The sequence below is a fragment of the Mustela nivalis genome (assembly GCF_964662115.1).
Source record: "Mustela nivalis genome assembly, chromosome: 13".
NCBI lineage: Eukaryota > Metazoa > Chordata > Mammalia > Carnivora > Mustelidae > Mustela > Mustela nivalis.
Window position 1 is genome coordinate 58,148,387 of NC_139032.1, and position 12,675 is coordinate 58,161,061.

The window sequence follows — 12,675 nt, forward strand, 5'->3', positions numbered from 1 at the left end:
GTATTTTTGCAGCTCTTCTGAAGTTTGAAATAATCTCAAAATAAAATGTTTTTCTTTTAAATGTGGTGACCCAAATTGGCCTCTTCTTTCAATAAGGATTATTAAAAAATTACTCTCCTGGGGTGCCTGGGTGGTTCAGTGGGTTAAAGCCTCTGCCTTCGGCTCGGGTCATGATTCCAGGGTCCTAGGATTGGGCCCAGCATCCCTGGGATCAGGCTCTCTGCTCAGCGAGGAGCCTGCTTCCCTTCCTCTCTCTCTGCCTCCTTGTGACCCCTGTCTGTCAAATAAATAAATAAAATCTTTTTAAAAAAATTAAAAGTTACTCTCCTGAATAAGAGAGGAAGGGTATTTCATATGACTGGTATATGTACTTCTTTAGTTCTTTTGGTATTTAATTTAACTTTAATTTTTTAGTTCTTTTAATATTATGTGTTGAAGAGATGTAAAGTTTATAATAAATGTGTAAGTTTAAACAGTAACAATAACAGGAACACAAGTGTAGCTTGAAGCTCAGTGTGCCTTTTCCATCTTCCCACCCTCTCCTAATTTTTATCTTGAATTTCATACTTTTCATTCTCTTGCTTCTCTTTATAGTTTACCTTAAAATATATGTCCATAATGATACAGTTTTGCATGATTTTTAACTTTATGTAAGTGAACTATCATATGCATTCTTTTACAATTTCCCCCCTAAATATTATATTCCTGAGATTTAATCATGTTAATGTGCTTACCTGTCGTTCATTCATTTTCACTGCTATGTAGCTTTCCATTATATGGACATACCACAGGTTACTTCTCTATTCTATCATTAATAGGTATTTTGGTTTCCAGTTTTGCTGTTAGGAAGAATGCTACCATACACATCCTCGTATATGACATATTATGAGAGTCTCTCTAGGGTGTATACATAAAATGGACTGGCTAGATTGTAGGGTAAATGCCCCATCAACTCTAAAAGTTAAATTGTTTCCCAAAGTATTTGTTCAGTTTTTAAGACCATCAACACTAAGTAAGTGTTCCACTGGCTCTACTTTTTCCTCTGGCACAGTATTATTAGACTTAAAATTTTTTACCAATTTAGCAGGCATGTATATTAAAATTTTAAAAAGTTACCATTTATTGATTGTCTACTTTGAATCAAGCACTGTGGCAGACATTTTCATACCTTATTTAACTTAATCCTTTCATAACTCTTCTTCTCAGTCCTGTAATAGAAACTAATGCTGTCCTTGGTTTATAATACATAATTACCCCCCAACCCTCCATCTCTCTGACAGATTTATTCTTTCATGGGCCTTTCAACATCCTGTATCTCCCTAATTTATTTCCTCTTTCTTTTTTTAAAATCTCAGTCTAGAAGAAATTTGAGGGAAGACTCTGTGATTTCTAAGTAGTTAATAACTTTCCCCAGCTCACACTATCATTAATTAGTAGCAGACTGAAATTAAATCTGGTTCTGTAGCTCCTAATCTTTTTCTTTTCTCTTGTCTTTTCTTCTTTTTTTTCTCTCTCTCTTCCCTTTTTCCTCCCAAATTCCATTTCTTCCTCCCTTCCCTGACATTCTTCCCCTCTGAAGTTTTTTTTTTTCTTTTCCTCCTCTGAGTTAAACAGCTTAAATATACTTTCCACTTGGCTGCTATGTAATGTGATGTGCGTGCAGAGAATGTCACCAGATTGGGTGAGTTCCTGATTCTAGCTAAACAGTTGTAACTCGGGCCCCTGGCTAGCCAGTAAGTGCCTTATAACCATTTGACATTTCTAGCTATGCTCCTTGTGTGGATTTGGCCAGACTACTCTCTCAGAGCTGCTGATGGCCCTGCAGGGGATGGAGAGAAGCCAGAACTTCAGGACATCCCACACTTGGCTCTTCTTTCTTGGCAGCTGTAGAAACCCCAAGCCTACTGTGAAGATGTAGGCAACTTACAGAAGGACTGGATGCCTAGAGAATGGTGGTATTAGAACTGCTAATATTAGACAGAAAAACACAGATTCTATTGACAGAAGAAACAGACAGACAGTAGGTTGGGATACAAACCTTGTAGCCAACAAGTACAAATAATCTTGTTGGGCCTGCACAGTATTTAATTTTCTTTATTTTTCATTTGGACACTTTCATAGGAAGCATGCACTCTCCAGTTTGTCACAGTACCCAGCACTTCATTTCCTATTGTTTTACATCTAATTGCTGATAACTTCCTGGCCCCTATTTGAGTTATTTGCTGCAACTCTGCCTAGATTACTGAAATCTGAATTTTATCCTTAATGAGGTCACTTGGTCCTCACACAGAGCAGAACTGAAAGATAAATTGTTATTCCAAATCAGTTTTTCCAGCTAGCTGTGTGTGTGTTGTTTTTGTGTGTTTTGTTTTGTTTTGTTTTTCCTGATCTTGGCTGGAAATATCCTTTTATTTAGACTTTACATTTCCCTAAATTTATAAATTTTCTCCCATCTTGGGAGATGATTAAGATGAAAAGACCTATAAATTTTTCTAGTCTTGGCTTATCCACACTTAGTGACTTATGAGACCTGTAAGAAACTAAATAGATTTAATAGTATATATGTATACTAGTTCCATATACTCTTTTCTAGAGAATTTCTAGAGAAATTCTAGAGAATTTCCATATACTCTTCACACACTGTATTTTTGTGTTAATATCTTATATACCATATTAGAACAATTATAAACAAACTTAATTAAAGATTAAAATAAATGTACTTTATTGGCCTTTTCTCGGTGTGGTTAAGGATAAAGAGAAAGAAGAGTTTTTCCTGTATAGAAAACTCATGGGGTTTCATAAAGTATAATTTTCAACTGGTTAAAAAACATGACTCATATAAATATAATGAGCAGGTGTCAAATATTTTGTAATTCATTAATTAATGATGTAATCAGAAATAAGTTAAGACCAGTTCAAATGAAAATCTAGAAGCTAAGTATTTACAGGAAATATAATAAAGAAAAGTTAAGATTTCTGAATTATACATAAAACTAACTGAAGTACTAAAGTGCACAAGTCACAACCTTTGGAGTTACCTTTTTCATCAAACAAAAAATATTTGTATCTCTATGGGATAGAAATTTACACGTTAAGCTCTGCCTACAGATTTATAGAATAGTCCCATCAATAGAAAATTTAAGATGTCAATCAAGAACTGCACTAAGAGGGATGCCTGGGTGGCTCAGTTGTTTGGGCAATTGCCTTTGGCTTGAATCATAATCCCAAAGTCCTGGAATTGAGTCCCTCATCAGGCTCCCAGCTTGGTAGGGAGCCTGCTTCCCTCTCTGGTCCCTTCCCCTCTCATGCTGTTTCTCACTCTCTCTCAAATAAGTAAAATCTTAAAAAAAAAAAAAACTGTACTAAGAGACACCCAATAATTCTTTTGCCTGTTTCCAATGCTCTGTTACAGATAATTTTTCTGACAAAATGTAGTCATCAGTCTAGACTTGATTGCCAGAAAGTGGAATCTGTTTGCCAAACTTTGAAAATATAGCTTTAAGATGAGGACATATGAAATGAATTCTAAAATTTAGCATATGTATCTTAGAGGTAGATTATTTTGGATTTCAGAGAACAAGTTCCAAATTTCTTAAGCACATGTTTAAGTGAAATGGTATTGGCATGAGAAATTCTTATACTGAATCTTTATTTCCTTTACAGAAATTCCATGGAATTATAGTTGGTACTATTCTGCAATGTCTCTAGTTGAAAGCCAAAGTGAAGACAGACAAAGTGAAGGTAGGTGAACTTAGTAAATATCTAAGTCTCTGTGTCATTATTACTGCATGCATGAGTACACGTGCTAATATACATATGACAGACAAAACTGACTGGCCAGTCTATCAATCAGACCACACCAATCTACCAAGCAACTGACCAGGAAAGGAAATATACTTTGCAGAAGTAAGTACTTTGTCCTTACAAGTACAAGCTCCTCTGTGTGGTTATCTGAGAATTCTGATGTGAGTAATTCCAGTCTCTTTTGTATTTTTATCTATTTTTATTTTATATTGTACTTTTATTTGGAAATTCACCAGAAAGGTCTGTGTTCCTTTTCCTCTCCTCATCCTTCACAACTGCCTCCTGCTAAAAAGAAGTGGTCAGTGTGAAAAGTTGCTAAAACACATAAGGTCCTCCTTTGCAGACTCTTTGTGGATGGAGCAAATAGATCGGCTATGATACTAAGATTTCCATACCATTTCCATGCTTTCCTGTGGTGCATCCAAGTACTAAAGGGAGCTGGAGTAATCATGCCTAAGCCTGACATGAGAAAAAAAAATTTTCTGACATAAAATTTTCAAAAAGGAAGCCAGAATGTAGTTCTATATTTAGAACTGACTGACATGAAAAGGTTTTTTTCTGACATAAAGTTTTGAAAGAGCAAGCCAGAATGTAGTTCTATATTTAGCTTCCTTTTGAGGAATGAAGAAGGTGCAGAGAATGAAATTAGGTTACTGATTTCAGGTCACTCTAAACTTCTTTACTTTCTGTCATTGTGCAGTTGTCTGATTCCTGGAGGGAACTTATTTCAAGAGCAGGTAGTTCCATAAAGAAGAATTCCATCCCAAGGGCACAGGCTTTAGTTCCAGGAAGAGGAAGTCAGGGATATCCCAACTGAGGGAAAAACCAGGGAGTCCTTTCCTACCCTCAGAACTGCTAGAGGAAAGAAGGCTAGAGAAAACAAGTTAACTGATCAATTTCTCCTACATCTTCTTATGAACAGAAAATATGGGAGAGCATACTTGAGGGAACAGTAAATTCAATGCAAAAGAACAAGTGGCAGTCATCAATAAAGACTGCTTTACTGACTCAACAAATATTTATTGATCATCAAATGAATGCCAGCCACTGTGGTACATGCCGGCAATACAATGGCAACAAAACTAGATAGAATCCCTGCTCTTATGGAAATTATGGTTTAGTGAAGGACAGCCATTAATTAAGTAATAACACATCAAATAATAGCACAGAGAAATAACAAATTATATGTATAATAAGTGCTGTGAAGTAAAGATCATATGGGGGTATAGTGGTTAAGAGCATGGATTCTGGAGCCATACTGTTTAGGCCTCAATCCTAATTCTGCCATATACTGTTATCTTGGGCAAATCTCTTCATTTCTCTATGCTACAGTATTTCATCTATGAAATCAGGCTAATAACAGTGCTATCTCGTGTGTTGTGAGGATTGAATGAAGTAATACTTGTAAAGCACTTAGGACAGTTATCTGGTACATGGTAAACACTAGGTAAATATGTAAAAAAAATCTAATCTATAGGAGCTTTGATGCTTTTGTTGTTGTTGTTCAGGAAGATAATTAAGAACTTGAACATTTATAAATGGGCTTATTTCAAAAGTCCAAAGTTTTATCAGTGAAAAATAATTGAAACCACTTTTCCTGGTCTAAACCCCTTTAAGTAGGCAAATCCTACCTACTACATTAGAGTTATTGCTTGTGCTGTTTTGAGTGGTGAGCGATTAATATTGATCCATCCAAGATGTTGGCCTTTTAGCTTGAATCAACAAAATAACGGTGGCAAACCCAGTAATTTGGCTTCTGTCCTTTTCTAGGCTATCAACCTATTCTGGTTGGAAAACTTACAGTACATAGAATGAATATTGACTGGTTCTAGTGTCTTGCTTATCTACCTTCTCCTTTCTATTTTTTACCACTTTCTTAGTTCAGCCTGTCATCATTTTGAAAGTTGACTATTAAACAGTAATCTCTTAAATCATTGTTATGTCTGCAATCTCTTCCTCTGTAAATCCGCCATCTTAATATTCTGAAATTCCAATTTTATCATGTTTTTCCCTGCTCAAAGTCTTTCTGGGATTCCTTGTCAGCTACTAATAATTTTAAGGTCATCAGCCTAACATTAAAGCCCTGACTTAATAGGCTTGTTTCCTGCCTCCTTCAGACTCTTCTTACTTCTGTACTATCATACAACTTGTCTGGTCTCAGTGCCAAACTTTTCATTAGGTTCTTCTTCCTGCCCACGTACATGTCTCCTATATTTATATTGAACCTATATTCATCTTTTAGATTTAGTGCAAGTTTATCTCCATGAAGCCTTCTCTGGCAATTCCAGCCACCAACCTCCCCCGCCCCCTCCCCTGCATTGTCTTTCCATCTTGATTACTTACAGTGCTTAGCTTCTGCAGTCTTTAAAAATAATAGCCTTACTGAGATATAACTTACATGCCATTGAATTATCCTTTTAAAGCATAGAATTTAGTGATTTTTTTAAAAAAGATTTTATTTATTTGACAGATCATAAGTAGGCAGAGAGGCAGGCAGAGAGAGAGGGGGAAGCAGGCTCCCTGATGAGCAGAGAGCCCGATGCAGAGCTCGATCCCAGGACCCTGAGATCATGACCTGAGCCGAAGGCAGAGGGTTTAACCCACTGAGCCACCCAAGTGCCCCCAATTTAGTGACTTTTAAAATATATTAATGGAATTGTACCACATGACCATAATTTAATTTTAGAACATTTTCATCACTCCCAAAAGAAACCCCATACCCATTAGCAGTCACTCCCAATTCCTGCCTTCCCCAGCCTCTAACAACCACTTTCTATCTCTTTTGATTTGCCTATACTGGACATGGCATAAATAAAATCAAAATTTTATTTTGATAAAAATATTTATTTTGATTTTTTGGCCTTTTGTGACTGGCTTCTTTCACTTACTATTTTCAAGGCTCATGTTGTAGTATGTATCAGTACTCCATTCCTTTATAAGGCTGAATACCATTCCAGTGTATGTATATACCACAATTTATCCATTCACCAGTTGATAGACATTTGGGTTGTTTTCCCTCTGGAGCTATTATGAACAATACTGCAATAACCATTCATGTATAAGCTTTTGTGTGAACATATCATGTCAATTTTCTTGAATCTACAATTCATTTTAAGCCTTTCTTATATCCTATTTTGCATTCTTGCTTTACTGTTTTGGTTATATCTTGTATGATTCTACTAAATTGTAATTGGCACTGTGCCTACAGAGTTTCCTCTGTTTTGGAAAGTATATATGTATGCATTTGTATATAAATACCCTGAAAAGGAAGGGATGCAAAGGGCATATACCAGTCTGTTAATGATGCTTTCCTTGGGAAAAGGAGAAAGAGGGGAAAGGAAACTTAACTTTTTTTCTTTATATTTCTAATTTTACATTTAAAATATATTTATGTGTTACTTTGGGGTGTTTGAAAAATCATTAAAGAAAAAGTGTAGGGGCTCATGGGTGGCTCAGTGGGTTGAGCCTCTGCCTTCGGCTTGGGTCATAATCTCAGGGTCCTGAGATTGGGCCCCGCATTGGGCTATCTGCTTGGTGGGGAGCCTGCTTCCCCCTCTCTCTTTGCCAGCCTCTCTGCCTACTTGTGATCTTCCTCTCTCTGTGTCAAATAAATAAATAAAATCTTTAAAAAAAAAGATAGAAAGTATAATTACAAAAGAAGGGAAGTTGGAGAAACTAAAAGGAAAGGACAGAAAAAGGAAAAAATAGAAAGGAGGAGGGGCATAGATATTGTGGCATTTGGAGCAGAAAATTAATCAGAGCTTTAAGTGAAATAAGTCAAGCAGAGAGAGTCAATTATCATATGATTTCACTTATTTGTGGAGCATAACAAATAGCATGGAGGACATGGGGAGTTAGGAGAAGGGAGTTGGGGTATATTGGAAGGGGAGGTGAACCATGAGAGACTATGGACTCTGAAAAACAATCTGGGGGTTTTGAAAGGGCAGGGGGTGGGAGGTCGGGGTACCAGATGGTGGGTATTATAGAGGGCACGGATTGCATGGAGCACTGGGTGTGGTGCAAAAATAATGAATACTGTTATGCTGAAAATAAAAAATAAATTGAAAAAAAATAATAGAATCCTACACAATACCACATTTAAACACAAAAATTAGACATATTGTATAACTGTGTGAACATACTACAAACCATTGAATTGTACATTTTATTTAAATAGGTGACTTGTGGGGCACCTTGTGGCGCCTTCAGCCTTCAGCTATCATGATCCTAGGGTCCTGGGGTCAAGCCCTGAATTGGGCTCTCTGCTCAGTGGGGAGCCTGCTTCCCCCTCTCTCTGTCTCTGCCTGCCTCTCTGCCTACCACATTGATAAAAAAATCATTGGCTCTACTTTCCAAATGATGTCAGAATGGCAAAGCACCATTCCCAACTTTCATCTATGTGGAGTGATATGAAGGATATTCCTTTCAGCTTCTCCCTTGAGAGGGAAGAAACCCAAGATTTCCAACAGAAATAGTGGATAGGACATTTAGTTTTGTTTTTTGGGGTTTGGGTTTGGATTTTTGGTTTTTTTTTTTTTAAAGATTTATTTATTTATTTTAGAGATTGAGAGAGGATAAGTATCTTATGGGTTTAGGTGCAATTGTAAATGGGATTGACGCCTTAATTTCTCTTTCTTCTGTCTTGTTGTTGGTGTAGAGAAATGCAACTGATTTCTGTGCATTGAGTTTATATCCTGACACTTTACTAAATTCCTGTACAAGTTCTAGCAGTTTTGAAGTGGAGTCTTTTGGGTTTTCCACATATAGTATCATATCATCTGCGAAGAGTGATAGTTTGACTTCTTCTTTGCCTATTTGGATGCCTTTAATTTCTTTTTGTTGTCTGATTGCTGAGGCTAGGACTTCTAATACTATGTTGAATTGCAGTGGTGATAATGGACATACATCCCTGCCATGTTCCTGACTTTAGTGGAAAAGCTTTCAGTTTTTCTCCATTGAGAATGATATTTGCAGTGGTTTTTCATAGATGGCTTTGATAATAGAGGTATGTGCCCTCTATCCCTATACTTTGAAGAGTTTTGATCAGGAAGGGATGCTGTACTTTGTCAAATGCTTTTTCAGCATCTATTGAGAATATTGTATGGCTCTTGTTCTTTCTTTTATTAATGTGTTGTATCACATTGATTGGTTTGCAGATGTTGAACCAACCTTGCAGCCCTGGAATAAATCCCACTTGGTCATGGTGAATAATCCTTTTAATGTACTGTTGAATCCTTTTGGCTAGTATTTTGGTGAGAATTTTCACATCTGTGTTCATTAAGGATATTGGTCTGTAATTCTCTTCTTTGATGGGATCTTTGTCTGGTTTGGGGATCAAGGTGATGCTGGCCTCATAAAATGAGTTTGGAAGTTTTCCTTCTATTTCTATATTTTGGAACAGTTTCAGGAGAATAGGAATTAATTCTCCTTTAAATGTTTGGTAGAATTCCCCCGGGAAGCCATCTAGCCCTGGGCTTTTGTTTGTTTGGAGATTTTTGATGACTGTTTCAATCTCCTTACTATTATGGGTCTGTTCAGGTTTTCTATTTCTTCCTGGTTCAGTTGTGGTAGTTTATATGTATCTAGGAATGCATCCATTTCTTCCAGATTGTCAAATTTGCTGGTGTATTTTTGCTCATAATATGTTCTTATAATTGTATTTCTTTGGTGTTGGTTGTGATTTTTTATCTTTCATTCATGACTTTATTTGGGTCCTTTCTCTCTTCTTTTTTATAAGTCTGGCCAGGGGTTTATCAATCTTATTAATTCTTTCAAAGAACCAGCTCCTAGTTTCGTTGATTTGTTCTATTGTGGGTTGTTTTTTTTTTTTTTTTTTTTTTTTTTTTTGGTTTCTATTTCATTGATTTCTGCTCTGATCTTTATGATTTCTCTTCTCCTGCTGGGTTTAGGCTTTCTTTCTTGTTCTTTCTCCAACTCCTTTAGGTGTAGGGTTAGGTTGTGTACCTGAGACCTTTCTTGTTTCTTGAGAAAAGCTTGTACCGCTATATATTTTCCTCTCAGGACTGCCTTTGCTGTGTCCCACAGATTTTGAACCATTGTGTTTTCATTATCATTTGTTTCCATGAATTTTTTCAAATCTTCTTTAATTTCCTGGTTGATGCATTCATTCTTTAGAAGGATGCTGTTTAGTCTCCATGTATTTGTGTTCTTTCCAAATTTCCTCTTGTGATTGAGTTCTAGCTTTGTGGTCTGAAAATATGCAGGTAATGACCCCAATCTTTTGATACTGGTTGAGACCTGATTTATGACCCAGGATGTGTTCTATTCTGGAGAATGTTCCATGTGCACTAGAGAAGAATGTGTATTCTGTTGCTTTGGGATGAAATGTTCTGAATATATCTGTGATGTCCATCTGGTCCAGTGTGTCATTTAAGGCCTTTATTTCCTTGCTGATCTTTTGCTTGGATGATCTGTCCATTTCAGTGAGGGGAGTGTTAAAGTCCCCTACTATTATTGTATTATTGTTGATGTGTTTCTTTAATTTTGTTATTAATTGGTTTATATAGTTGGCTGCTCCCACATTAGGGGCATAGATACTTAAAATTGTTAGATCTTCTTGTTGGACAGACTTTTTGAGTATGATATAGTGTCCTTCCTCATCTCTTATTATAGTCTTTGGCTTAAAATCTAATTGATCTGATATAAGGATTGCCACCCCAGCTTTCTTCTGATGTCCATTAGCATGATAAATTGTTTTCCACCCCCTCACTTTAAATCTGGAAGTGTCTTCGGGTCTAAAATGAGTTTCTTCTAGGCAACATATTGATGGGTTTTGTTTTTTTCTCCATTCTGATACCCTGTGTCTTTTGATTGGGGCATTTAGCCCATTATCATTCAGGGTAACTATTGAGAGATATGAATTTAGTGCCATTGTATTGCCTGTAAGGTGACTGTTACTGTATATTGTCTCTGTTCCTTTCTGATCTACTCCTTTTAGGGTCTCTCTTTGCTTAGAGGACTCCTTTCAGTATTTCCTATAGAGCTTGTTTGGTGTTTGCAAACTCTTTCAGTTTTTGTTTGTCCTGGAAGCTTTTTATCTTTCCTTCTATTTTCAATAATAGCATAACTGGATATAGTATTCTTGGCTGCATGTTTTTCTCATTTAGTGCTCTGAATATATCATGCCAGTTCTTTCTGGCCTGCCAGGTCTCTGTGGATAAGTCCGCTGCCAATCTAATATTTTTACCATTGTATGTTACAGACTTCTTTTCCTGGGCTGCTTTCAGGATTTTCTCTTTGTCGCTAAGACTTGTAAATTTTACTATTATTGTTGTTTCGTCTTATGGTGTCACTTATCTCTCAAATTCTCCCCTCGTGGTCCAGTAGCTGTTTGTCCCTCTTTTGCTCAGCTTCTTTATTCTCTGTCATTTGGTCTATCACTAATTCTTTGTTTGCCTCATTTATCCTAGCAGTGAGAGCCTCCATTTTTGATTGCACCTCATTAATAGCTTTTTAGATTTCAACTTGGTTAGATTTTAGTTCTTTTATTTCTCCAGAAAGGGCTTTTATCTCTCCAGAGAGGGTTTCTCTAATATCTTCCATGCCTTTTTTGAGCCTGGCTAGAACCTTGAGAGTCATCATTCTGAACTCTAGATCTTACATATTACCAGTGTCTGTATTGATTAGGTCCCTAGCCTTCGGTACCGCCTCTTGTTCTTTTTTTTTTGTGGTGAGTTTTTCCACCTTGTCATTTTGTCCAGATAAGAGTATATGAAGGAGGGGCACCTGGGTGGCTCAGTGGGTTAAGCCGCTGCCTTCGGCTCAGGTCATGATCTCAGGGTCCTGGGATTGAGTCCCGCATCGGGCTCTCTGCTCAGCAGGGAGCCTGCTTCCCTCTCTCTCTCTCTCTCTGCCTGCCTCTCCATCTACTTGTGATCTCTCTCTGTCAAATAAATAAATAAAATCTTAAAAAAAAAAAAAAAGAGTATATGAAGGAGCAAATAAAATACTGAAAGGGTGGCAAAGACCCCAGGAAAATGCGCTTTAACCAAATCAGAAGAGACCCTAAATTGTGGGAGGGAGAAAGGGGATAAAAAGAAGTTCAGAAAAAAAAAAAAAAGGAAAAAAATTTAAAAAAGAAAACAAATAAAGAAAAAATATAAAGAAGAAAAATATATATATATATTAGATAAACTAGTTAAAAACATTAAAAAAGAAATGGGTAAAGGTTTAAAAAATTAGCAGAAGAAAAAAAATAAAATTAAAAAAAATTACATTAACCGCAAGACTAAAGAATCATGAGGAGAAAGCCATGAGTTCCGTGCTTTGCTTTCTCCTCCACTGGAATTCTGCTGCTGTCCTTGGTAGGTGAACTTTGTCTTAGCTGGATTTCTTGTTGATCTGGGAGAGGGGCCTGTTGTAGTGATTCTCAAGTACCTTTGCCCGAGGCGGAATTGCACCGCTCTTACCAGGGGCTGGGCTAAATAATCTGCTCAGGTTCGCTTTCGGGAGCTTTTGTCCCCTGAAAGCTTTCCGTAGAATTCCGGAGAACGGGATTGAAAATGGCGGCCTCCCAGTCTCCAGACCAGAGGAGCCGAGAGCTCGGGGCCCCACTCCTCAGTGCGCCCTCAGAGAAAAGAGCCCAATCACTCCCATCTCCCTGGCCTCTGGCCATGTTCCAAGCTCACCCAGCCTGCGACCAGTTCAAGGGAATGCCTAGCTGAGAGCTCACTCCTCGGCTCTGTCTCTGTAGCCAACTTCCCCGGCCTAATACCTAAGAGCTCTGCGACACTCAGACACCCCTGATCCTTCTGTGACCCTGTGGGACCTAGGGCCACACTGGCCCCGCGTGGGCTTCACCACAGTTTAGCCTCTGGAGCTTGTCCATCAGTGGATCAGACTTTTAAAAGT

The 12,675-nt window shown here is 37.4% G+C and overlaps 1 protein-coding gene across 1 annotated transcript in view; it reads left to right on the forward strand.

Annotated features, from left to right (window-relative positions):
- Window positions 1-12,675, forward strand: part of LOC309846081 (phospholipid-transporting ATPase FetA-like) — a 110,732-nt gene that overhangs the window by 25,186 nt on the left and 72,871 nt on the right. The window contains exon 3 of the mRNA XM_082694730.1: window positions 3,664-3,741. Within this exon, the coding sequence (XP_082550856.1) occupies window positions 3,664-3,741 (78 nt within the window). The remainder of the gene's footprint in view (window positions 1-3,663; window positions 3,742-12,675) is intronic.